Below are 25,292 nucleotides of genomic sequence, written 5' to 3' on the forward strand. Positions count from 1 at the left end.
CAGGAGTTGGTTTGTAAGGATTTTCCCTGCCATTGCTGGGAGGGTGATGCCACGATAGTTTCCACAGTCTGACTTTTCACCCTTCTTGAAAAGACTGATGAACAGTGTGTCTCTGAAACCTTGTGGCATTTGCTCCCTATCCCAGATCTTGAGAATCAGGAGGAGGAGCTATTTGTGGAGCTCCAGCCCACCTTCTTTGAAAATTTTGGTGGGGATTCCATCTAGTCCAGCTGCCTTGTTGTACTTTATCACTTTGATGGCAGCTTGAACCTCACTGAGGGTAGGAAATGGTGAAAGAGACTTGAGACAGTTGAGACAGTGCTAAATGCACATCTTAAACATAGTCATGCCACTTCATACACATGGACTTTATGAAAAGGAGATTTCAAAATAACACCAGCTTTGTAACCTGCTTCACCACATACAAGTGTCTCTATGGAGCCCATCCAGAACTCACTGAAGTCAGTGGAAGTCTTCCCATTGATTTTGACATGCTTGGATCAGAAACTACATGGGATATAAAGAAGGAGGACATCTCAGTACTCAGGCTTAGTAGTTCAAGTTAGGAGAATAAAATTAACTTTATTTTCCATTGGGTGCTGGTAACATTAATAATGAATTTAAACCTATGAATACATGCCAACCTTTTCTAGATTTTATAACACACTATACTTTGTAGAGCCTTTTGAACAGGGCTAACTGTATTTTGTGTATCATTTTTATCTTTGAGGCTTAATACTAACTTAGGATTCATCTATCTCCTCATATAGGACCCTTCAAAAGGCAATAATGGAAGAGAAGGATTACAGACATTCTAAGAACTCCCCACAGAGCTATCAATTAAAACAAACCATTGTTTTCTCGGTGGGCTGCCAGGTAACCAGTGACTTTAGTTTTGGAGATGCAAACACTTGTAAAAAAATAATTTGCATGGTGGATATGATCCAAATATCCAGGTCCCTGAGAAGTGGGCTGCAAATAATCAAATGACATTTCATCCTCAAAGATTGTTTTGCCAGTCCAGAGCCATATGAGGCTCCAAAAGGGTATTTCCATTGTGTGACATGCTGCCACAAACAGAGAGGTCATCTTGCATTTATTCTAATCCTCTCTATTTATGGTTGATGAATGATGCTAGACTAACAGCTCTGGAAGCTAGAAGCTTTCTGTTTATGCAGAAAACAGATACATCCCAGACAGGGCAATAAGCAGTATCATCTGGTTTCCCCGAAGCATCATGCCAACATGCCCCAGCGGTGACCTACTAGACAAGTAAGGTGACCATGCATTCAAAATCAAAAAACAGGAGCCTTTTTAGGGCAACATTTTTTTAGGTTTTTAAACTGTAAAAATGTTCCTCAGTCTGACTCTTCCTCGATAAGCTCATCTTGGAGAAAAGCAAAGGAACATTGCATTCTGCTGTTTCTGTCTGTGTTCTTCTGTTCATTGCTTCCTCTTTATGGGTCTCATTACAATTTTGAACTGAGGGACAGAAGAATAGCCAAGTGTCCTTCACTCCACATGGAACAAAGTCAGGGGTTTTGCAGTGACAGAGGGGGTACTGATTCATTGGACTCAGAATGTCATATTGTTGATCCAGTTTTTTTCAAAGTTGTGTCTTGAGCAATGGTTAGCATGAAACACACTCTTGCTAAGTCAGGATATTGAAACAGGTGTGTATAATTACTAATATACAAACCATGATGATTCCCCCATACTGTCGACTTGTGTTTCTTAAACTGTTTTCAGCTGAACACTGGTGTTCCATGAGCAACTCACAGGAGTACTGCAAGCATTTGGAAAAAAACACTGATACCTTCATGCCTCCAGCTTCCATCCCAGACACACCACATGATCCATTGTCTACAGCCAAGCACTAAGATATAACTGCATTTGCTCCAACCCCTCCGACAGAGACAAACACCTACAGGATCTCTACCAAGCATTCTTGAAACTGCAATACCCACCTGAGGAAGTGAAAAACAAGATCAACAGAGCCAGACGTGTGCCACGAAGCGCCTTACTACAGGACAAGCCCAAGATAGAAACCAACAGAACACCACTAGCCATCACCTACAGTCCTCAGCTAAAACCGCTACAGCGCATCATCAGGGATTTACAACCCATCCTGGACAATGATCCCCCACTTTCACAGGCCTTGGGAGGCACACCAGTCCTTGCCCACAGACAACCTGCCAACCTGAAGCAAAACCTAACCAGCAACTATACACCGCACCACAGTCACTCTAACTCAGGGACCCATCCATGCAACAAACCTCGTTGCCAGCTCTGCCCACATATCTACACCAGCAACACCATTACAGGACCTAACCAGATCAGCCACACCATCGTGGGTTCATTCAGCTGCACATCTACCAATATAATTTATGCCATCGTGTGCCAACAATGCCCCTCTGCTATATACATCGGACAAGCTGGACAGTCTCTATGTAAAAGAATAAACGCACACATATCAGACATCAGAAATGGCAATATACAAAAACCCATAGGAGAGCACTTCAATCTCCCAGGCCACACAGTAGCAGACTTAAAAGTAGCTATCCTACAGCAAAGAAATTTCAGGACTAGACTCCAAAGACAAATTTCTGAGCTACAATTCATCTGCAAATTCGACGCCCTCAGCTCAGGCTTAAACAAAGACTGCGAATGGCTGGCTAAATACAGAAGCAGCTTCCCCTCCCTTGGTGTTCACACCTCCAGATCAAATGCTGGTAGTAAGCCTCACCCTTGCTGACTGAGCTAACCTTGTTATCCCCACCCTTGCTCTGGTTTATTTATACCTGGCCCTGCAGATTTCCAAGACCAGCATCTGATGAAGTGAGTCTGTGCTCACGAAAGCTCATGCTCAAAACTTCTCTGTTAGTCTATAAGGTGCCACAGGACCCTTCGTTGCTGTTACATATAATTTCTGTCATTAAAACCACAAACAATATTACTTCTTCATTTCTGTGATACTTGATTAAATTACTTCATTTTGTTTTTTATTGTATATGTTGCTGTTTGGGTTTTTATTTAATTTAATTTTATTTTATTTTAATTTTAGTCTGACAACAATTTTTTGCAGAAAATTTTCATAGGTGTTCTGCATTAAAAATGTTATAGTTTCTAGTTCTATGATCTCAAAAAAGTTTAAGAAACAATGCTGTAGACAATCAACATATCACTGTGTAAAACCAGAACACAGTATTTACTTATGTAAACAAATAAATACTCTGTATTTAACTTAACTTTAATTGCTAGTGAATTCCCAGAGATGGAAATTGCCTTGATGTTAAAATTTTAAAACAGATAAATTAAAATCTTTCAAGTGCAGGCTTCCTGTACAAAGATCACATCTTGTTATTGAAAACAGTCACCTGACTGCAGATTTTAGATACTTTTATTTTCTATCTCTGTATTATATGAACTGCAAAAGTTGAGCTCATGAGAACAGATTTATTTTCAGAGCAAAAAGTTTGAGCATCAAGTTTTTGCTTGTTTGCCAGACAAATGCTTTCCAGCAGAAGGCATGCATCTCTCTTTATTAAGTACTGGAAAGTCCAAAAGGCCAAATTGTTTCTTTGTTTCTCATATCAAAGACTGAATCTCAGGTTTTCTCTCCTGTTCATAGTTATTTGTGTGGCACGTTGCCAATTTGAGAAGCTGGGACTTTAGATAAGAAGTTACATCCTTCTTGATAAAGATTCTCAGGCCCGGTCTACACTAGATTTCAGACACAATTCTAACAACAGTGATTGCATAGCTAGAATGCATGTATCAGAAATTGACTTATGTGACTGTCTTTGAAAGACAGGGGAAGAGTACAGGGTTTGACTCCTGAACCCAGACAGATTGATTTTGCATGTCTTTTCCAGATGCACAAAAGCGAACTCTGGAAGATGGACCGTGACTGGGTCAATCTTCCCAGAAGTGTAGACTAGCCCACAGAAATTCTCTGATGTTCTCTATTCATGACAGAATGGGTGAAGCCCATCACACAAAAACTTAACTCTTTGTGTAGGCTGGGGAATTTACTTCAGTAGCACTACCCCATTCAAAAACAAGGGAAATGCAGGAGGAACTTTGAGACACTAGAACAAAAACCTGAATACGTAGGGTCTTTGTGACAGTTGCAGTGAGCATTTCAGACCAGAACAGACCATGTTAGATCCCATTATTTAATCTCTTTCTTTCTTGTGTCTATCACTTTTATTCAAATGTCTCAAAGCCATGTTGGTCTGTATTTGCAAAAATGACAAGAAGTTCTGTAGCACCTTAGAGACTAACAGATTTATTACAGCATAAGCTTTCATGGGTAACACCCACTTCCATCAGATGAGTTGGAGTGGAAATTATGGAGGAAGGAGTATATATAAGAAAACAAAAGAAGTACTTGTCAAGTGTAGGCCAGTGTAATGAGTCTAATCAAGTGAGTATGGACGTGTCCATTCACAGCATTTATTGTGGAGAGGTGAATATCAAGAGAGAAAGGAAATTGCCTTTGCAGTGTGTTAACCAGTTAAGATCCTTATTCAACCCTTAGTTGATTGCATTGAATTTGCAAATGAACTCCAGTTCAGCTGTCTCCCTTTGTAATAAGGTTTTAAAGTTCTTTTGTAGAAGGATGGCTATTTTTAAATCCATTGCTGAATGGTCAGGAAATTTAAAGGGTTCCCCTACAGGTTTATGTGTGTTACCTTTCTTGTTATAAGGACTTTGTTCTCACTCACAACCATTTCCAGTTAATGGCACAATTTATATCTACAATTCAGTGGCACTGCTATGGGTATGCACATGGCCCCACAATAAGCCAACATTTTTATGTCTGACCTACAACGTGTCCTCAACTCTTATCCCATAGCTCCCCTCCTCTAATTACACTACATGGATGACATCTACACCATATGGACCCATGAGAAGGACACTCCTGAAGAATGCTACAGTTATTTCAACAATTTGCACCCCACTATCAAGCTCAGCCTGAATTAATCCACACAAGAGATCCACTTCTTCTTGGCAGTCACTAGATAATGAGTAGGACATCTTCATTTCACCCTCCTATTTGTGAGTCAGGGTGATCAGCCTGATTCTGGAACTGCAGGTTTTATCACAGAAGGGGTGAGGGTTGGTCGCTATTGGAGGGGCATGGGGCAGTATTTGCTTCTCTTTTCTTTTTCTCCACCTCTCCTTGTCTGCACTGCAGTAGGATCTCTCAAATTGTGCCACGCCTCATGGATTACTGTTCCCCACTGGTGGCAGTCTCAGGCATGCTTCTCCCAATTGTCAGCACCAATGATGCACTTTTTTCATGTATTTCTTCAGCATGTCCTTATATCACTTCCACTGCCCGCCCCATCACTTCCATTGCCCCCCAACATTCTTCTGTCCTTCCTCTAATTCAGAAAACAGAATGTTTTGGGAGGCATGGATCAGACATCCAAACCAAGTGACCAATCCAATGAAGTTGTTGATAAGTGATAATCACTTCAATGCCAGTCATGTTCTACTCTTCCTTGATGCCAGTGTTCATGTGCCTATTCTCCCAAAAGATATTTAGGATTCTCCTGAAGCAGCATTGAAGATATTGTTCAAGTGCCTTCAAATAATGCTTGTATGTTGTCCAGGTTTCACAGGCATACAGTAGCATCGGAATAACCACTGTGTAGTATACAAGACGTTTTGTCTTGGCATAGCTGTCCTAATTTTCAGAGACCTGTTTCTCAAGCTGGTGAAAGCACAGCTTGCACCACTTAAGCGATGCTGGATTTCTGTGCCAATCTTAGCTTTAGCAGAATGATGACTTCCAAGGTATGCTTCACATATTCCAGCAGTTCTTTGCTGACCTCAGTAGAAGACACATGAGACTGTCCTGTTAGCAAGGGCTGGAGAAACACCTTGGCCTTTTTGAGGCTGAGATTCTTGTATTCTTGGTGAAGGCACTTAAGATGGTCTGAAGGGCTCTGGGAGAAAAAGCAGCAACCATGTTGTCATCTGCTTATTGGAGTTCCACGACTGAGATCATGGAGGTCTTGCTTTTAGCTTTCAGTCTCCTGGGATTGAAAAGCTTCCCGTTTGTTCTATAGTCTGTCTTCATGCCATCTGGAAGCTTGCCATCAATGAGCTGAAGGGTTATGGCAATGAAGCTGGAGAACAGGGATGGGACATTGATGTAGTCTTGTTTGACTCCCGTTTTGACCTCAAAGGGGTCACTTGGGATCCACTGTTTCTCAATACTGTAGCAGGCATCTTGCTGTGGACACTACAGCATAAATGAATGATGGTCAAACAAACACAACCCCACATGGGAAATCTGTGGACTGTTATTCTGACCTACATGCCTCTAGCTTCCACCCACGACCCATCACATGAGCAATTGTCTGTGACCAAGATCTAAGACACAACTGTATCTACACCAATCCCTCTGACAGAGATAAACAACTACGAGAGCTATCTCAAGCATTATTAAATCTTAAATATCCAGCTGAGAAAGTGAAGAAACTGATTGATAAAGTCAGATGACTACCCAGGAGTTACGGGTCCAACAAGAAAAATAATAGAATACGACTAGTTATCACATACAACCCCCCAGCAAAATCTCCTCCAGAACTTCATTGAGAAACTACACCTATCCTGGAAAACAAACACTCACTCTCACAGGCCAGTCCTTGCCCTGATAAATCCATTACTCTCTAAGATGCAACAGGACTCCTTTTTGTTTTATTAAAAATATTATTACCCTCAATTTGTTTCTTTTTGTGTCATGGGCTAAATTCATACCTTGACCAGATCTTTTCTGGACAAGACCTACAAGCCACCAGCAAAGACTGTAAGTCTTCTTTAGGGTGTGAGATGATCACTGACTGAGTCTTAGGAAGTAATATCTCACGCTTAGCACTGCAAAAGTAGGTGTGTTATATGGATTCTCAACTCTGAGTCACACGTTTGACAGAGACAATAGGCAATTAGTGCATCCACTGATGCAGCTTCCCTGAGGGCCTTGATTACTTAGTGACCTAATCAGGAAAGTAAGATACACAAGAATTGTGAAGTAAATATTCCACTGCAGGCTTTCTAACTAATACAGTTACTTTACACAAAAAGTCAATATTTTTTTTAAAGTCACTGCTTGCATATGGTGGACTTCTGCATCTTCAGAGACTCAACACTTCTAAAAACATTCAGTGCATGCTATCTAGTCTTCCTGCTTCTTTTTACAGGGAGGATTCAGTTATACAGATTGAATTAGGAATAATTTTTTGTTGGGATTTTAAAATCACACTCTAGAATTTATAGCAAGGGCAACATTCTCTATTTAATTCTGTGGGCCAAGCTGGAACTGGCACTTGAGAAAGACAGACATTTCCCTTCCTTTGCCTGTAGCATGCAAGGACTAATCACAGTAGCAGTCTAGGTAAGTAAGACCTCTTTGTTTTTGCCACCTTGAGGAAGCAAATTACTCAGCCTTGAACAATGGTAGAATTCAAGGGAGTATGTATTATGGTCCCAATCCCGTCTTGATCAGTCCTCAGGTGAGACTTGTTATCATCACTGCCTGAACTGCCAGAGCTGAGTGTACAACCCTAGTGCAGAGGCAGGGAGGCAGCGCCTTACTCTTCTATAATAACCGCTTTATGAAGATTGTGTTATCTAGTTATTTTAGAGCCATTTCTAAATAGACACCCATTTGTTTTACTCTCATTAACTCTGGTGCCCCAGGGGAAAAAGAGGGTATGTGATTTAGAAAACATACGCTAATTGATGGAGTAGTTGCTATTGTCATTAACTGTCTGGTTTTAGATAAAGCCAAACAGATGTAGTTTGTTCTTGCATGCATTTTCAGATGTGCCAATTTGGCCTTTCAGAAAGAAAGATTAATTTGGGAGCTGGGTGGGGAATCTGCGCTGGGTGAGGAATCTGTCTTTTTAATTTTATATTTTATTTTCTTGTTGGAGAGACCACCAGGATATTTATTTGTTACTCAAATAGCTGATAGCCTAAGAATTACACAAGATTGCTCCCTTTCCCCTCACAAGTTGCTAGCTGCTCTGATACCAAATGGGAAAAGAACAAGGCACATTAAATGAATAAAAGTTTCAATATGCAAATTTCTCTCTTTCCAGTCACACAACAAACTGTTTAACCTCTTGTATGCTGCAGACTGATTTGGCTAATCACATGCTAATTGTTATTCTGACCTGAGCCATCTAGTTAGGTGCCCAGCCTCATATATCTGTAGGTGCACATGCTACCTGGAAGTTCATGGGAGTTGTACACTTCTGCAATGTCTAGCATCAGAGAATCTCTTTTGCCTTATAGTGATAACATGTCAGTCTCTTCCATAGCATGTCCACAGTATAATGGACACCTAGTCACATAAATAATGCCAACTAGGTGCAACCGACAGGGATGCTTCATAAGCATTAACTGCAGATGAAACACAAAGACCTCATGAGGAAGTTAGCTGGCAGAAGTCTGGCTTTTTACATTTTAAACAGTCTACTGGCCCTCGTGACAATGCAGTTTATGTAAAAGAGTAATTTAAATCCAATAAGAAAAGTATCATTTGGAAAGCAACATTCAGTGCCCAGAAGGAGGCTGCATCAGTGGATGCATGGATTGCCTATTGCCACTGTCAATCAGATGATTCAGAGAACAGTTGAGAGACCATAGAACACACCCACTTTTGCATTTCTAAACATATTACTTCCTAACACTGTCAGTGGTCACCTCACTCCTGAAAGCTTGAGAACTATTACAAGCTAACAGAAGTTCACTCTCTCTATTTCTAACTACTAGGGCTAAAAATGGTATTATAAGCAACATTAATTGTTACTTAAGTGGGCCAAGAAGGGATTTCATCATACCTTTCTCCTCCTTCACACATCTGTGCACAGTCATATCTAGGGCTCACTCGCAAATGCAGACAGAATGCACTGCACTGACCTAGTTCTATGAGGAATGGGAATATCATTACTTGAAAGAGCCTGCCCTGCATGAGCTCAAGAAAAGGCATTAAGAGGTCACCCTGTCTTTTTTATCTCTGAAGTGAAGCAAGTATAACATACTTCAGAAAGATACGACCAAGATGTATGCAATATAAGATCCTAGAGACACAGAGAAAGGGCACACATGCAATTAACTCTTTCTGACAAAACAGATGTTAATCAATCTGAACTGACAAGGAATCTTCCATAATTCTCCCCAAATATTGACCAAAAAGCTGACTGGTTAATACACATTTTCCTGTTCACAGTTTGCATTATGGTAGTGCCTACCTGCTCCAACTGAAACTGACACCCTTCTGTGCTGTGCTTTGCCTGTACATATAAGCAAGAGGCAGTCTCTGCCCCCAAAGAGATCACAATCTAATAAGAAAATAAATGAGCAAAAGGTGATAAAAAGTTAATACCATCATTTTACAGGCAGGGAAACTGAGATGAGAAGAGACTCAGTGATTTTCCCACAGTCACAGAGAAAGACAGATGTCTAATTGAGATTTGAACCTAGACCTTCTCAGAGTTAATTAAGTGCCTTCACTACCCATCTTTCCTCTTCATTTCACCAAAATTCTGGTCTCCTGGATAATCGTAATACACCATATCCATCGATTCAATAGCCCATCTGAAGAATAGCTGGAAAGTGACATAGTATGCCCCAAGAGAAGAAATTTAATTTTCATCTGAATCATTTTTTAAAATAAATGGTAATGTTGCTACCTTCTTCTCTATCCATATATAGATACAATCTTGATATCATCAAACATATTTACATACTACTGTCATTTACCAGTGATAAATAGTGACAAGGAGATGAAAAACTGATGCAAGTATCACAAGTATGACCATTAATAATGCTAAAAAAGGCTCCTAGCCCAACATTGTGCAGTGTAATTATCAGCAGCTCTGCAGTTTCAACTGATCTATCTTGTTCATAGAGCTTACTTCTCAATGTAATGAAATAAATAGGTATATGAAGGAGATTAAGCATACATGAACTTAATGATCCTATAAAATATCTTTAGTGCTGTCAGGAATAGAACTAATAGCCAGGAAGAGACTAAGGCAGGCGTTTGTTTGATTTGGGACAATGTACTGTATTTTGCATTTAATAAAATATAAGCCTTAATAGTTACAGGGCCAGCTTTAATGTCAGCTCACTCTGCCACAATGTAAGAAAAGAGCATAGGTCACTAACTCTGCTGAAAATCTGCTGTGCAGCCATTTGGAAGAAGAAAAATGGTTTCTCTCATCCTTCATCATTTTTTTGCCCAAAACACATGTTGGCAGACAACCCTTTTTCATGAGGGAGAAAAAAGTAGCTAAACATCTGAGCTATACTGAACACAGAAAAAATATGATGGATTTAATTATAGCTTCAAAATAACTTTCAATATTTATATTTTGTGCCATTAAAATTAGTATGTTGGGTTCCTTTGGCCTAACCTACTCGTTCAATACAAACAAAAACTGTATGGGACTTTGCTGAGATGTACAAACCTTTTACTATCTGAACAAATGCCCAAACATGGAACTTGTGTTTACAAACTAGATGGTTAGTAAAAAAAGAAAAAAAAATAAACAGGAATGCAGGAATGTTTTTGGCTTTGTGCATTAAAATAAATAAGCAAATAAATCTGTGGCCGTTGTCTAAGAGATGCGCAGTGTCTCTCACAGTCAGGCCTTTGCCTCCTAATGAGGTTAGGTTCTAGTACTGCCTTGAACCTTCAGTTAAGCTTCTCAAGTCCCAATCAATTGGACATCTGTCGTAAATCACTTCCCTCCTCCAAGAGCATCAGTTCACCAATTCTCCTTTGTCTTTATCCCTTATTGGAAAGTACTAAAAACCCAGGGAAACATGTTTGAACATCCCACACAACTCCCTTCAACCTAACAGAGACAGCTGTGTGACATGTGATTAAGATGTATTACATATTAGGCATGAGTATAACCTTGTTTGTTCATCATCCAGAAAAAGGGCAAAAGGTAATTGTTTGCCGAAAACATTTTATACCTTTGTAGTCGAGATTAAAACTCATTATATTTAGAATCCCTTCTAACTCAGTCACATTTGTCTGTGTTAATCAGAGCTAAAAACCTCTGTTGCAATGTAATTCTATAGTGACAGCCAAATACTCCCTCCAACTGGATCTAATTTCTGCAGAACTAGATATAAAAATGAAACTTGGGTGTGTTTTATCTAACATCAAATGTGTAAATCAAGACTAGCTCTAACATCAGACAGGATTAGCTATATATACATTTTCCACAGTATATGGAGATGTTTGTTGTTATGTGGAGTCTTGCAATATACCAAAGAGCTACCAAAATACTCTGAGAAACATGTCTCTCTCTCAGTTACTGGGAGTGATGGGACTCACACCCATGCAACTAAGGCAACAGACCTACAGATTTCATTTTACTCTTTAACCACAAACTTTACAAAGCAAGTTTGGAGGTTTGGGAAGATAGAGGATAAGACATCAAACAACAATGTGGCTTAGCAACTGTAGGATAGGACACCACCCAAAGAGCATGTGTGAATCTTACTGCCATCTTAGGACAGTTTGAGTGTATAGCATTCATAGTTGACTCTTGCACCATTTTTGAAAGGCCTGTGTCAATGTAGAGGAATGGTTGGGCATCACCAATGCTGTCAAAAGCACCTTTGGGAAACTCTTCTGCCAATGTAACTTAGTGGACTCATAAGGCTGTTTTAAATTATTCATTATGAGTAGAACAATGCCCAGTGGCTAAAGCATCAGGGAGGTAATTTACAGACTCCTGTTGAAATCAGCAACCCAAATTCCATGCCCTTCAAAAAATATTATTGAGCACAGTGATTTTAATGGAGTTTCTTGGTTGTAACCCAGAGTAAAATTTGGCCCTCTGTAATTCTCTCCATTATTTACTTGCTTTTTAAAAATATTTTATAATGGTAAACTCATGGGAAATCTTTGTTAAGACAAACCATAAACAGTAATTGCTTTCTAGAGCAATATTTCAACCTAGTGCTGAGATTATGTATGAAACGAATAGGCATATCAATTCATTTTTATATAACCTTGAGAATATTCAACATAATAAAAAGAATGCATCTATTAAAATATACCTTACTGAATGGTTTTGATTTGTTTTCTTTTAAATCTTTTATTGTGTAAGTTTTTCTTCTTGCTTTTAAGTATATACAGAACCATTTCTGTACATTTTTAAATGATTTTCCCTTTGTTCAATTTAGTGCCAAGAGCAAAATAAAGGATTCCATATGAGGTTACAGCTATAAATGCCAAAAGGAAAATATTAGATGTAAATATAACATTTTGAGGTTTATAAATTTGTATTACCTTTAATGCTGGACAGGCAGTTTACACAAATCATTTTGCTGCAGACTAAGGTATAATGAGTTAAATCTGTGTGGGATCACCATAAATTAAGTTCATTTGTCTTTGACTGACCAAACATTTACAACACACTAGACAACTCTTTAATTATGTTAGGAAGAATTGGGGACACATCTAATTTTTTTAATACAGAAGTTTCAATAAGATTCTTGGGGAAGTTTTAGCATATATACAAAACTCCGCTAATAATTTTTGCCTAAGAACTTGTAAAGGTTCTGACATTAAATGTTCTAAAAAGAGTGCTATTTTGCAATGAAAGGATAGGGAACCCCAGTTAGCAGTTTATGGATGTATTTTTCCTTCTCCTATATAGCTGTCACCGACAATCTCTATCAACGCAGTGCTCTTTCAGTTGCAAAGGAACTGAGCTTTGTATTCATTTAAAATGTACATCAATTAATTGTTATTACGATTAAACAAATGTGCATGTTGTATGTTTGTATTGGGAGAGAATGCTTTTTCAAATAAAAACAGTTAACATTATATTGGCATTGACGGAATAGGAATTTTGATTTTAGTTAACAAGCATCAGTTCTCATGTGTCTGTTTTGTTTCAGATATTTACAAATTCAGAAAATTAAGCTCCTGGGTAATATCTTCATACAGATACCCACATGAATGATCCATTTTTCTTGAGTAGTGATGGCAGAAAGTGATGTTTACCAATATTAACTGTTTTCTTTCAAAGCATTTATAAAACTAAATATTTTTGTTTAAACCCTAAAACACTGTTGATGCAGTATCTGAATAGTCTGCTGTCAATAGCACCAATATATTATTTTTGCCCATTCGACTACCAGAAATTGAGTATGACAGAACCCGGTGGTTTTCCCCCGCGACGTGGTAGCCAATTGACGTGCGGGCGAGCTGGGGCCAGAACCCAGGGTCCTCGAGGAAGGGGGAGTCCCACCACCCACCCGCAGGAGGAGCGACGCAGTCGTCAAAGGGCAATGGAACTCTACCTAAGGTCCGCCCACCCCCTAGCAGGCAGGCACCCGGTCAGGGAGAGAAGACGACAACACTGGTTTAAAGTATAACTAACAAGAAATTTATTAACACAAATAACAACAGGCAAAAACGCAACAGCAACAGTAAAACAAATGGATAAAACGGTTAATTATATTATTAACTCTAAGCTTAACTATACTTAACTTACAAGTATGATTTTGAAGTCCATTTTGGATCCTTGTAGTATTATATTTATTGCTCCGCAAAGGAAAGTATGTGCGTTAGGAGAAGGGAAATGGAAGGAAGGAAAGGGAGTCTGGGCTGGGGCGCTACTCCCGGCCCAAGTGGCCAGTGGTGGAGGCCGCCGGGTCCTTTTGCCCTCAACCGACCTCCTAACCCCAGCCCTTTCCCGGGGCTTTTTGCCCACTCGGGTGAAAGAGATAAGGAAGAAATAAAGGGGAAACACTTATTGCTTACTTATCCTAAGCACTCTATTACTAAACAATCTATCATTAACTACTACAAAACATTACCATATTATATCTAATAAAACATTTTTTAATCAAGTGTTGCTTTTGTATGACGTAGGCTGAATGGGCCCGGCCGCATGGGGTCAGGCCCCCAGGCACTACCCTCCCCCTGTCGGAGGAAGGCACAGTGAGGGCTACGCTCCCTCACTCCCCTGTAAGGGGTCCTGGTGCCTACGAAATGTCTCTAGGAAAGATAAATGTATGAGTTCTTATATAATGTATGAGGCCTGGCTGAGCCTTGGGCCTTGTTAGTTTTACGTGTCCAGTGAATGCGATGTCCAGTCCGGTATACGGGTCACAGTAGGTAAGATGTCCAGTCCAGTAGAATAGTCAGTTGACCCCAGCACACATGCAGTTTGTGTGCGGTGGTGTGGCAGGAGGAGCAGCGATGATTGGATGATGTTGGTGGGCCCTCAGTTTCCCCACCAGGTACGCAGTACCCGTGGCCGAAGCCACGGGCCAGTTCGCCACCCGGTGAGTATGCCAGAGGGCCCACTTGCTGCTCCTCGACGCAAGCGCGGTGCTGGGGTTCGTAGGGGCGCTGGTACGGTGGCGCCGCTTCACAGCTCCTAGGTTCCCTCAGAGGAGGCTGGGCCGCAGTGATTGGCTCTTTTAGCAGCACTGCCCAAAGGCAGATACTGAAGTGATTCGCTCAGCTCAGTAGCAGCGCCCCCTCAAAAGGGTAGGCGTCGCAGTAATTTCTCTCAGCCCTAGGGCAGACCCACTCAGAGAGCGGTTGCCACTGCGATTTCACAGCTCTGAGGCAGAGCCATCTTCAGCTCTCAGGCAGAGCCACAGTGATTTCCCAGCTCTGAGGCAAAGCCACCCAGAGGGCGGTTGCCGCAGTGATTTCACAGCTCTGAGGCAGAGTCCCCCCCAGAGGGAGGGTTGCCACAGTGATTCAGCTCTGACAGAGCCACCTAGAGGGCTGCTGTCACAGTGATTCTACCCCGCAGCTCTGGTCACAATGCTGCAGGGGTCTTGCTTGCAGTCTTCCCAGGGCGAGTGTCCAGTCCAGGAAGGCGAGGCAGAATGACCTCAAATGGGCTGAGAGCCCTGGATTTATAGGGAGTTTACATGATTATTCATAAGGTAATTCCATATTCATGATTTGTGTTACAGCTCTCAATCAGGTCCTCTCTCTCGGCTGAAGGTTCTGGAAGCTGGCAGAAGCCCGCTCCCTTTGACCAACCAGAGGGCTCTGTTTGAATCCTAGCTTCATGGATTCAAGTTACCGGGGGAGCTAACTACCCCAAAATGGCCATAGGTGGGGCCACAAAATGGCGGCCTATAGGCTTTTAGTTTGTCCATGTCCCTGTATAGATTTTACCTCAGCCAGAGGCTTGTTTCCCCTGACACATGGGGGCGATTATGTCCTAGAGGTAAAAATCCCTGACAGAGTAAAGCAAAGTGATGATATAAAAGGAACAGTAATTATTAGCTGTATACTCATTGCACTGTACACAGCACAACTGTATCTAAGTGCCTAATACAACAAGTAGCAGCAACAGCTGTGTCCTCGTATAAACCAAATCAGTTGATCTTCCCAAGGTTATACTATATACCTAGAAAAACCTGGTTAGAATCAGCAAGACACCATTTGACTGCATGGGAGTTCAGAATGCTCTAAACCCTCAATGAAGGTCCTCAGAAACTTGCAGAATTGGGCCCATAGGTTGTAGTAAAAATCATAAAGGACCACTCAGTGTCAACCATTGCATCCCTTCACTGAAAAAATATTATTGCATTGTGAAATATAGGAAATACAGAAGAGGGACAACAGATTGGCTGAACACGTTGTTGGTGTCCCACTGAGCCTGGAAAGAATTGAGGGTAAGAGGGAACAATTAATGTTAAGAGGCACAATTTTAAATCCTACTTACTCAAAAGACCTTAACTAAAAGATCAAGGTGGTACAGTTTCCCAGTTAATTCTGTCCCTAATTTTCTCGGTGCATTGGGGCAGTGGTTAATGAGGATACACATATGCCCCTTCTGCAAGAGGCTCACTCACTGTCAACCACAAGGAAGGCAGAAACCGAACAGAGGTGGCAACCTATACAAAGGGGTCAGAAACAAGGGCGCAGAGGTCCCTTGAAAGAAGCCACAAGGAAGGTGGCATATACCTATGTGAGTGCAGCAAAAACTCAATGCCCTTGAGTGTGCCAGTGGTTGGTTACAAATATGAGCAACAGAGCTCACTGTGACTCTCTAGTGAGCAGCAGGCCCAAAGAACATCATTAAAGGAAGAGACAACCACCTGTTTTGTGTTTACTGGGTGGTTAGCATCAGAGTTGCTGCATGGCATCGAACTAGGTAGAGCTCAGGAAAGCTGAGCTTATGTAGACAAATGAGTTAAAGTTAATCGTCTGATAAAAGCAGCAAATGGTCTAACTGGACAACTAGGAGTATTGCCAGAAGATCCAGGGAAGTGATTATTTCCCTCTATTCAGGCCTGGTGAGGCCACATCTGGAGAATTGCGTTCAGTTGTGCCCCCATCCCCACCCTTTCGCCCCACAGAAAGAATGTGGACAAATTGGAGAGAATTCCATGGAGGGCAAGGAAAATGAGTTGGGAGCTGTGATACATGATTTATGAGGAAAGGTTGAGGGAACTGGGCTTATTTAGTCTTCAGAAAAGAAGAGTGAGAGGGGATCTGATAGTCAGTTTCAGCTACCTGAAATTGGAGAGCGAGGTGTCCAAACAAGATGGAGTTAGGTTATTCTCAGTGGTGGTGGATGACAGAACAAGGAGCCATAGTCTTAAGTGGCAGTGTGGCAGGTCTAGGTTAGATATTAGAAAATCTGTTTCACAAGGAGGGTAGTGAAGTACTGTAAAGGGTTTCCTAGGTAGCTGGTAGAACCTCTATCTGTAGAGGTTTTTAAGTCCCAGCTTGACAAAGCCCTGGCCGGAATGATTTAGTTGGTTGTTGATCCTGCTTTGAGTAGAGGGTAGGTCTTGATAGGCTGTGGAGGTGTTTTCCATCTGTAATCTTCTTGTCACCACATATACTGTCTAAGATGATTTCTTCCACTGGACCATGGGTGCGTGAAAATTTTTGATGGGGAGACCCATGCCAAGAATTTGGTAAGTGGTCAAGGGCCACTTTCTTACATGATATTAATGGTGGAGATGCAGGCTCTGGGATGGAGTTTGGGTGCAGAAGGGAGCTTGGAGAAGAGGTTTGGGGTGCAAGAAGGGATGTGTGGTCTGGGACAGAGTTTGGGTAAAGGAGGAAGCTGTGACCTGGGGCAGGAGACTGGGGAGCAGGAGTATGTATGGGTGTAAGAGAGGCTTCTGACCTGTAGGACAGGCTGTAGCATCTGAGATGGGATTATGATGTGGGGCAGGCATGCAGTGGGGTGGGGATTGCAGGAGGTGGTGCAGGATCTGGGAGAGGGTATGGGTGAAGGAGAGGGTTTTGGCCTGGAGGAGGAATGCAGGATGGTTTGCAGGGTCTGTGTAGGGGTTGTGACCTGGGGTAGGAGTACAGGAGGGAATGCATGGGTTTGGACTGTGATCGCAGACAGGGGTGCAGGGTCCGAGAGGAGTATTGGTGCAGAAGTAGAGATGCAGAGTGTTTGGGTTACATAGGGTCAAAGTGCTGGAGGTGGGCAGTGGGTTTTGGGAGGGAGGGACTAGGGGTACCAGGTGCAGGTTCTGGCTGGGATGCTCTTACCTAGGCAGCTCACTACCTGCTCTACCCCCACCTGCTGCTCACAACTGCCTGCTCTGAGGGCCATTTGCTGGTCCGAATGCAGCACGGTGGGGCAGGGGAAGACTTAGTATGCTGCCTGCCCTGCAAACAGGCAGCTCCTATTGAATGGAAACCCAGCCATCAGGAGCTGTGGGATTCTGCTGGAGGCAGGTCAGCACCTAGCCCCACACTTGCTTGCTCAGGCGGTGCTCAGAAACTCAACCGCTCCCACAGCTGGCTGCTCTGAGCATTGTGCAAGGGACGTGGCAAGCAGGAAGCTTGGCTTAGGTTCCCACAAGGCAAAAAGCTGGATCCTGTGGCTTGGTGGGCCAGATTTAGCCAGCGAGCTGGATTTTGCCCAGTCCTGCACTAGAGTCTGCAGTCTCTGAGGATATATAACAACTTTCTAGGAGGCTCCCATGAGTTTCTCACAGTAGAAGCAAAAGTCCTAGCTGCCCAGAGTGTAAATATCAGAAGGCACTGCACTGAAGGCTCCCAACCACCTGTATGTGCATGAAACCTGACATAGTTCTCCTGGCTTTCCTGCCTGGTACTCTGAGAAATCCCTGCCCACTTTCAGGATGGATGTGACGCCCTATGGTCCAACACAAATTCCATCCTGTCCTAGCCCTGGACCACTAACACAAGATTGGACACTGGGTAACCTCTCCATCCAGCAAGAATGCCTTAAAAAGAGAATAAAAGGGAGCACTGAGCAAGGCTTGGTTCACACTACAGACATGACAGCAGCACTGCCGTACTTCAGGTCTCTCAGGTAGTCACTCTATGCAGATGTGAACTGTCAGGGATTTTTCATCCCTTGGGCATTATCGTCCCTGTGGGCCAGGGAAAACAAGCCTTTGGCTGTAAAACATCAGTGCAGGCACATGAAAAATCTGGTAACCTGAACTCATGAATTATTCATGATCACAGGTTTAAATTCCAGGCCTCTGATTGGCCCAAGGTAAGATTTTCCAGCACCTTCAGCGACACAGAGGACCTGGTTGAAAACAGGTGCATGGAATTTTCATATTATAATTAACTAATGAATTATGTATGAGCTGACACTATAAATTCAGGGCTTGCAGCCCATTCTGAGGCCCTGGGGGACTCGGACTAGCCTCCGTTACCCTGCACAGGGAAGCGTGGCATCGCGTGACATCACCAGCGCTCCCTAACACCAACCCTTGCTACACTGGACGTGACTTCTTCTACTGGACTGACAAGACATGTAAAATTCTCACCAGGCCCGTGGCATAGCCCGGAGCCGCATTACCAATATTGGCTTTTACCACACATTTAAAGATACATATACTATTTGGGTACCGCGACCCCTTACAGGGGGACAGGGGTCATTCCTCTGCCGTGCCCTCTTCTGGGCCAAGGGGAGGGCAGTGCCTGGGGGCCCGACTTTAGGGCCGGCCTGAATACCCATACTCAAATAATTTAAAGCTGTACATTTAATTAATATTTTATGGTTTAAATTAGTATAGTGGTTAGTATAAATAGGATAGAGCGTTTAAATAGTTAAAGTTTAAACCTGTCACTGTATGCTGGGCTTATTACGGTGAAGGCATTGCCTCCCGACACCCAAACTTACCTTTCACCTTACCTATCCTTAAAAGCTTCAAGCACAGGCTGTGGGGCAATAGTATCCCAGTCTGTAGGTTGGCCTTGAGAGCAAATCTGGTGGGAGCTCCAAGGTTCATTCGTTTGGGCCAGAGTAGCGACCCAGTCAGGGATAGTGGGCAGGGAGTAGCGCCCCTGCCTCATCCCGAAGAAGCATACAGATAAATATTGGTGGGTAGCGTCTAGCAATCCTTGACCGCACCTCTACGGAGGCAGCCTTAAAGGCTTAAATACCCTTACCTTTTTCCTCAGACTTACCTCGCTCTAATTAACTATCTTGCCTTCCGGTCAAATAAAGATCATAACACAGGTTACTACCATGGAACGTGTAATAATAGTAAGTCCTTAAGGTTTTTAGCTAACATAGGATAGTTTCTATTTATTAGTCGTTGTTCTTTGTTATACCCTGAAATAAACTATTACTTTGTTTTACTTTTTAATCAGTGCCCACTCAATCTTCATTCTCCGTGCTGGCCACTGCCCACCAGGGGGGTTAAGAACAATCTAGGTGGAAGGCACGTGCACTACCCCTGTTTCTCCCGCTGGTGGGGGGTGGGGTGGGTCTGCAACACACTCCCTCCTTGAGGGCGGGTCTCCGAGGATCCAGACAAATACCGCGGGGAGCCTGGTTACCTGGCTGCGCTGGCCGGGAGGCCCAGAGCGGGTCGGAGAGGTTACTAATTCCCCACGACACGAATGAGCTCTCCCACTGCCATATGTAAAACCACCTCAACACACGGCAGTAGGAGCATGTCTCTCATTGACCCAGCACTGTCTACACCAGTGCTTTTGTCAATGAAATTCATGAGATGGTACTGTTGCCCTAAAAGGGCAGGAAACATGGCACTACAAGTTTTGCAAACAAGTCCTAAGGGGCTGTTTGACTGAGGAAAAATAAATAAATGAATGATGCTGTAGGCCATTCAGGCTTCAGTATAAACACATGGTCCATATTTATTTTCACAGTAAGAGGTGCACCGGCCACTAGATATAAAAGAGCAAAATGATCTTTTTTTTTCTCCAGGCACTTGGTTACCATATGGAATGCATATAAATCATACTTTTCTTTTAACAGCAGCGGCTTTCCTGATAGATAAACATGTGGTTTACCTAAAAAAAAGAATTAAATGGATTGTGCTTTGAACAATCATTTAATGGCCAGAGATGTGCCAAATAAACATAAAAACTTACTTTTTTTAAAGAACCTGGTTCACTGCCCAATGTGGAACAGAGTGTGTGTGTGTGTGTGTGTGTGTGTGTGTGTGTGTTTTGCCAAACTGGTTAATGTATCCCTATCTGTTTTGAGTTTAAGCTGTCCTGTCTACTCAACCCTGTGTCAAATTGAATCCCAGGCTAACACACTCTAAAGAGACAAGACATTACCTTTATGAATGACCTCATAGAGAAGAGGTTGGCTAGCATTGTCGAGAGGCCAGGTGCCAGGCAGCTCTGGGCTATGAAGCCCAACTTGAGCTCAGCAAGACAGATTGCATCATCCCCTTCTTTCCAATTCCAGCTTGGGATATTTAGCAGATGGGCCTAAGGAAAGAAACATAGTTAAAGGACCCCAAAATACTTTCCCTTCATTCTGCTAACACAGGAGATATCCAAGCAGGCACCAGCTAATCTTTTCCCTTAGTGCTGGACTGCTCATCCTGAAGAATGTAAAAATATGATTAGGGCAGTGATCCTCCGACTTCAGTGGTTCAGGAGCCAAATTAGTGACCAATATAACACAAAAGAGCTACTGAAGTGTGAATTCATTGTTTCACTTATTTTATTAGATATATACTTATTCTCACAGCAAAACCACTGCTCAAGTATTCTACAATTGTTTAATAACACAGTAAAAGCATCTTGATTGGTTAATAGTTAAATCACACAGAGATTTAATACCATGTGCTGTCAAAAGCAATGGGAGACACATTAAAGAGCCAACTGTAGTTTCCAAGACAGTCTGAGTATCACTGACCTAGAAACGTCTCCATTTTTATACCTTCCACTTTAAACCTCTCAGCTTCCTTTAAGATCCCATATTTTCATGACCTTCTGTTAACCATGGAAAACTGGATGGGAGGCTTTATAAGGCCCATAACAAACCTGAACTTGTTACAGAGTGTTACAAAGCTTTCGTTGCACCCAAGCTTTTGTTTTCTCCTTTTTACAAAACGTGAGCTACTCTCAGACAAATAAAAAATGCACACAGACCCCAGAAATCAAGCACTCTTTCTAATCTGATCAAATGTGGAAATGCAGTGCAGTTACAGCTTGTCCATGAACCCAGCCCTTGAGCAATATGATAAAACCTGTATTTTGGGGGGGTTTGTGACCCTAGGAATCAAATAAACAAGCTTAGTGCACAACGAAATAGTCAACAAAAGCAAACATCTGCTGTTGATTCCACTCAACAAGTTACCTCTATTGTCTTTAATACTATTCAATATCCTAAAATGTAATAGGCACTTCCATATATAGTAGTTGTCATATGAAATTTTCCATGGAAACAATGTGAGAAAAACATGTTTGGCTAAACTCAAAATAATTTAAAGAAACTCAAAACTTTACAGTTCATTCTACAGGCTTTTGTGAAATGGAAAACTCTAGCGGACACTTCCATCCCTTTATCTCATGCACATAACCATGGAATCCCTCAGGCTTTTCCTCCTCCTAATAATTGGATTATCACCATTCATAATTTTTCTTCATTTCCTCATTAATTTTCTTTAGAAATATAAAGAGAAAACATGTTTTAATACAATATGCTTCCCACTAAGGTTTTTCAAATGTATAAATAACATGACTCTCTTCCACAAAAGAAGGTGGACTGAATTTTTTATTTGGGTGCCCTACTCTGAATTTTTTATGTTGGGTGCAAGGGAGAGCCCAGGCAATTAAAATCCCACTGTGTAAAACCAGCTGAATCTAGAACAGGCCTAAGCTTCTTTAGCTTTCACTATACAGAAACACAGTAAGTGATAAAGTACCTGTTGGTGAAAACAGAAAGCTACTGGACTTACACAGAGCTCTTCTTCAGGACTGGGAAAGTTATTCAGCATGTCACAGCTAAGGATAAAAGCTGTAGTTAACATATATTTCAAGAGACCATTCAAGGTGAAATGCAGGTATGGACCACTTTGGACATATTCTGCAGAATACAGGGTTCTTCATACCAGGGCTGTGTCTACACTAGGCCAAATCTTCAAAATGGCCATGCAAATGGCCATTTTGAAGATTAGTAATGAGGCACTGAAATACGTATTCAGGGCCTCATTAGCATGCCAGCAGCCGCAGCTCTTCAAAATTGCTGCATCTCGCTGTGGCACGGCTCGTCCACACAGGGCTCCTTTTTGAAAGGACCTCACCAACTTCAAAATCCCCTTATTCCTACCTGTTGATTCCTCTTTTGAAAGAGGAATGCAAATGAGGGAAATGAAAAATGCAGATGAGGTGCATATTTACATATCTGGCACCTGATTTACATATTCTTCTTTCACAAGAAGGAATGCAGTGTAGATGCAGCTGTTTTGAAAGTAAACCCTAACTGCAGAAGAACCCTTCTCCCCCAGTAAAAAAAAGGGAAGCAGGGTTCTTTCGAACTTGGGGTTTACTTTCAAAAGAGCCATGTCAACACTGCATTTGTTCTTTTGAAAGAATATGCAAATGAGGTGCCAGATATAGAAATCTGCACCTCATCTGCATTTTTGATTTCCCTCATTTGCATGCCTCCTTCAAAAGAAGAATGCAAGTGTAGACACAGCCTGTCTGAATGGGTACGAAAAGTACCATACATGGTTTAGTGAAACAACTTGGGCCTTATTTCACAGCAGACGTGTGCTCACAAACCCTACTGAAATCAACGGGATGGATGGAACTTCAGCATCCAAGGTAACAAACATATTAAGGTTCTGATAAGGTCCCTGGCGTGTGTAAATACAACACAATTAACTCTTCACTGGATTCCATGACAACTTGTATTCACCTGCTCCTAGAGGGAAAGAAAATTGTTTTCAATTTATGGAGCTAAAACGTGTGGGTGCCGGAGACTGGGGTAACAGGAAGCTGTGAAGAGTAACCCCTTTTGGTCTTGTCATTACCTTGTTATGATACTGTAGCATCTGAGTGATAATTCTTATCTTCGGATGATAATTCTTTATGGAAATTACTCTAAAAAGAAAGAAAGAAACAAACAAGCAAACAAAAAGGACAAAAGTTAACATTTTAGCTAGTAGACACATTGGACATTCTACCAGAGCAGTTTGCTTTAATGATTTATTTGAATCCAACAACTAAAACAAGTTTGATTTTTCACTTGGTTGTGAGAGGGTGTTAATGAGTGACAGAACAGTTTAAATTTTAGAGTTAGCTTACGTCAAAGTTAGTTAAAAAAGTCTCACACTTGTTGGATCCTAAAATCTGAGTTGACTATGTGGCTGAACAGTGGTCTATTTTGGATTTCACAAAAAAAGTCATCTCTCTAGTTGTTAAAGACAGCTATTATTACTAATTTTGTTTAGTAAAAAGTATGCTAACATACAATCTTGTTTCATCTTTTATGTATGATGTATAGACTGTTCAATGACTATCTTAACTGGTTTCTTTACACTGTGTATCTTTTCAAGATTCCCAGATGACATAAACCATAACCATTCTCTCTTTTATCTACTATCAACAGCATTTTAATTAAACATTTGTGCAAATCAAAATCACAGATCTCAATACCTTATTATGGTGTGTTCAAAGTCCAAACTTGAAGGCAGATTTGAATTTTGCAAATTGGCCTATCTTTTATGGCTTAATGCCAAACCATTTAACCAAACATCCCTGAAATTACGAATTTGTAAAATCTGAGCCTCATTCAACATTCTGCAACTTGACTGCCTCATCCCTATCTGCTCTTTACAGAATAATAGTGTGCTTCCAAATTGTGCACCTAGTGCACAGAAAGTTACTAACAACATATAGGTAAAATTACTGGGAAAAAAGAAATATTTTGAATTTAATCTTACATATAGTGAATTAGTCATTGGTTTTATGACTGCATATGTATCCTAGGGGTGATGAAAAAAATAATCCCCTCATACAGATTAAAGAAAGAGAAATACACAACAAACAAACACTAAGACATGAATCAAAAATCTACTTCTGTCCTATTAACAGAAGGCAAAGAGCAGAGAAAGCAACTGAAGAGGAGAACAAATGCAGCAGTGCAGTTTTTGTAGCATGTCAGATTCCAGAGGCTCTTCAGGTATGTTTATATTGCACACTAAGCCTGGGTCCCATAGACCCTGCGCTTGTGAACCTGGTGTTTTTGAACCTCTGTCTGAACATGGCATTGTAAACTTGGATTTCTAATTGCTGAACTTGGGTCTCATAGCCATTCTAATATGTCCTCAGTTCTTATTGATCCAAATCAGACTGACCTAGGAGCTGAATGAAAAGCTGTCTTGGGCTCCAACCTAAGTCACAGCCAAGGTTTAGTGTGTAGTATAGAAAGAACTTTAGAGACCAAAAGCTCATTACATAGTGTGGTATCAGATCTTGCACTGCAGGCATGTGGGGGATACCTGCAATGCACACGTAAAGATTAAAGTTGTCTGAAACTCTTTTTGGATGGGAAGAATAGCTCAACTGAAGAACAGCAAAGATAAAAGTGTGATGCTCCCCTCCCCCTATTAATTTCCCATTTTTCACTGAAGGTTTAGTGAATTCAATTTATTGAATGACACTCATTTATTGTGTGAGCACATGCTAGTTCTATTCCCAATAACACTTCTGCATTTTATTACATGAAACATGCTGAATCACTCTAAGAACACACTGATCAGTATCTGGAATATTCTTTTATCTTCTTATTGCAATTAAAATCAAAGTAAGCTTTCTCCCACCACATCCCCAATGTGGTTTTGGAAAATGAAATGCATGCTCTTAAATCCTGCTCCTTCCAAAGGCATCCCACAGTCTAGAGTGGTGTTTCTTAAATTTTTTGAGACCACAGAACACAAACAATAATATTTTATGTGGAACACCTATGAAAATTTTCTTCAAAAAAATTGGAGAAAGATTGAAAAAAAAAACCCCAGCAACATATAAA

The 25,292-nt window shown here is 41.5% G+C and overlaps 1 protein-coding gene across 2 annotated transcripts in view; it reads right to left on the reverse strand.

The window, feature by feature from the left end:
• The window catches only part of KCNMA1 (potassium calcium-activated channel subfamily M alpha 1), an 863,058-nt gene that overhangs the window by 185,450 nt on the left and 652,316 nt on the right, over window positions 1-25,292 (reverse strand). For both annotated transcript variants that reach the window (XM_075000037.1, XM_075000036.1), the window contains exons 13-14: window positions 23,296-23,365; window positions 20,585-20,740 (exon numbers count right to left, since the gene is read on the reverse strand). In XM_075000037.1, the coding sequence (XP_074856138.1) occupies window positions 20,585-20,740; window positions 23,296-23,365 (226 nt within the window). The remainder of the gene's footprint in view (window positions 1-20,584; window positions 20,741-23,295; window positions 23,366-25,292) is intronic.

This window comes from Carettochelys insculpta, chromosome 7, assembly GCF_033958435.1.
Source record: "Carettochelys insculpta isolate YL-2023 chromosome 7, ASM3395843v1, whole genome shotgun sequence".
Lineage (NCBI taxonomy): Eukaryota > Metazoa > Chordata > Testudines > Carettochelyidae > Carettochelys > Carettochelys insculpta.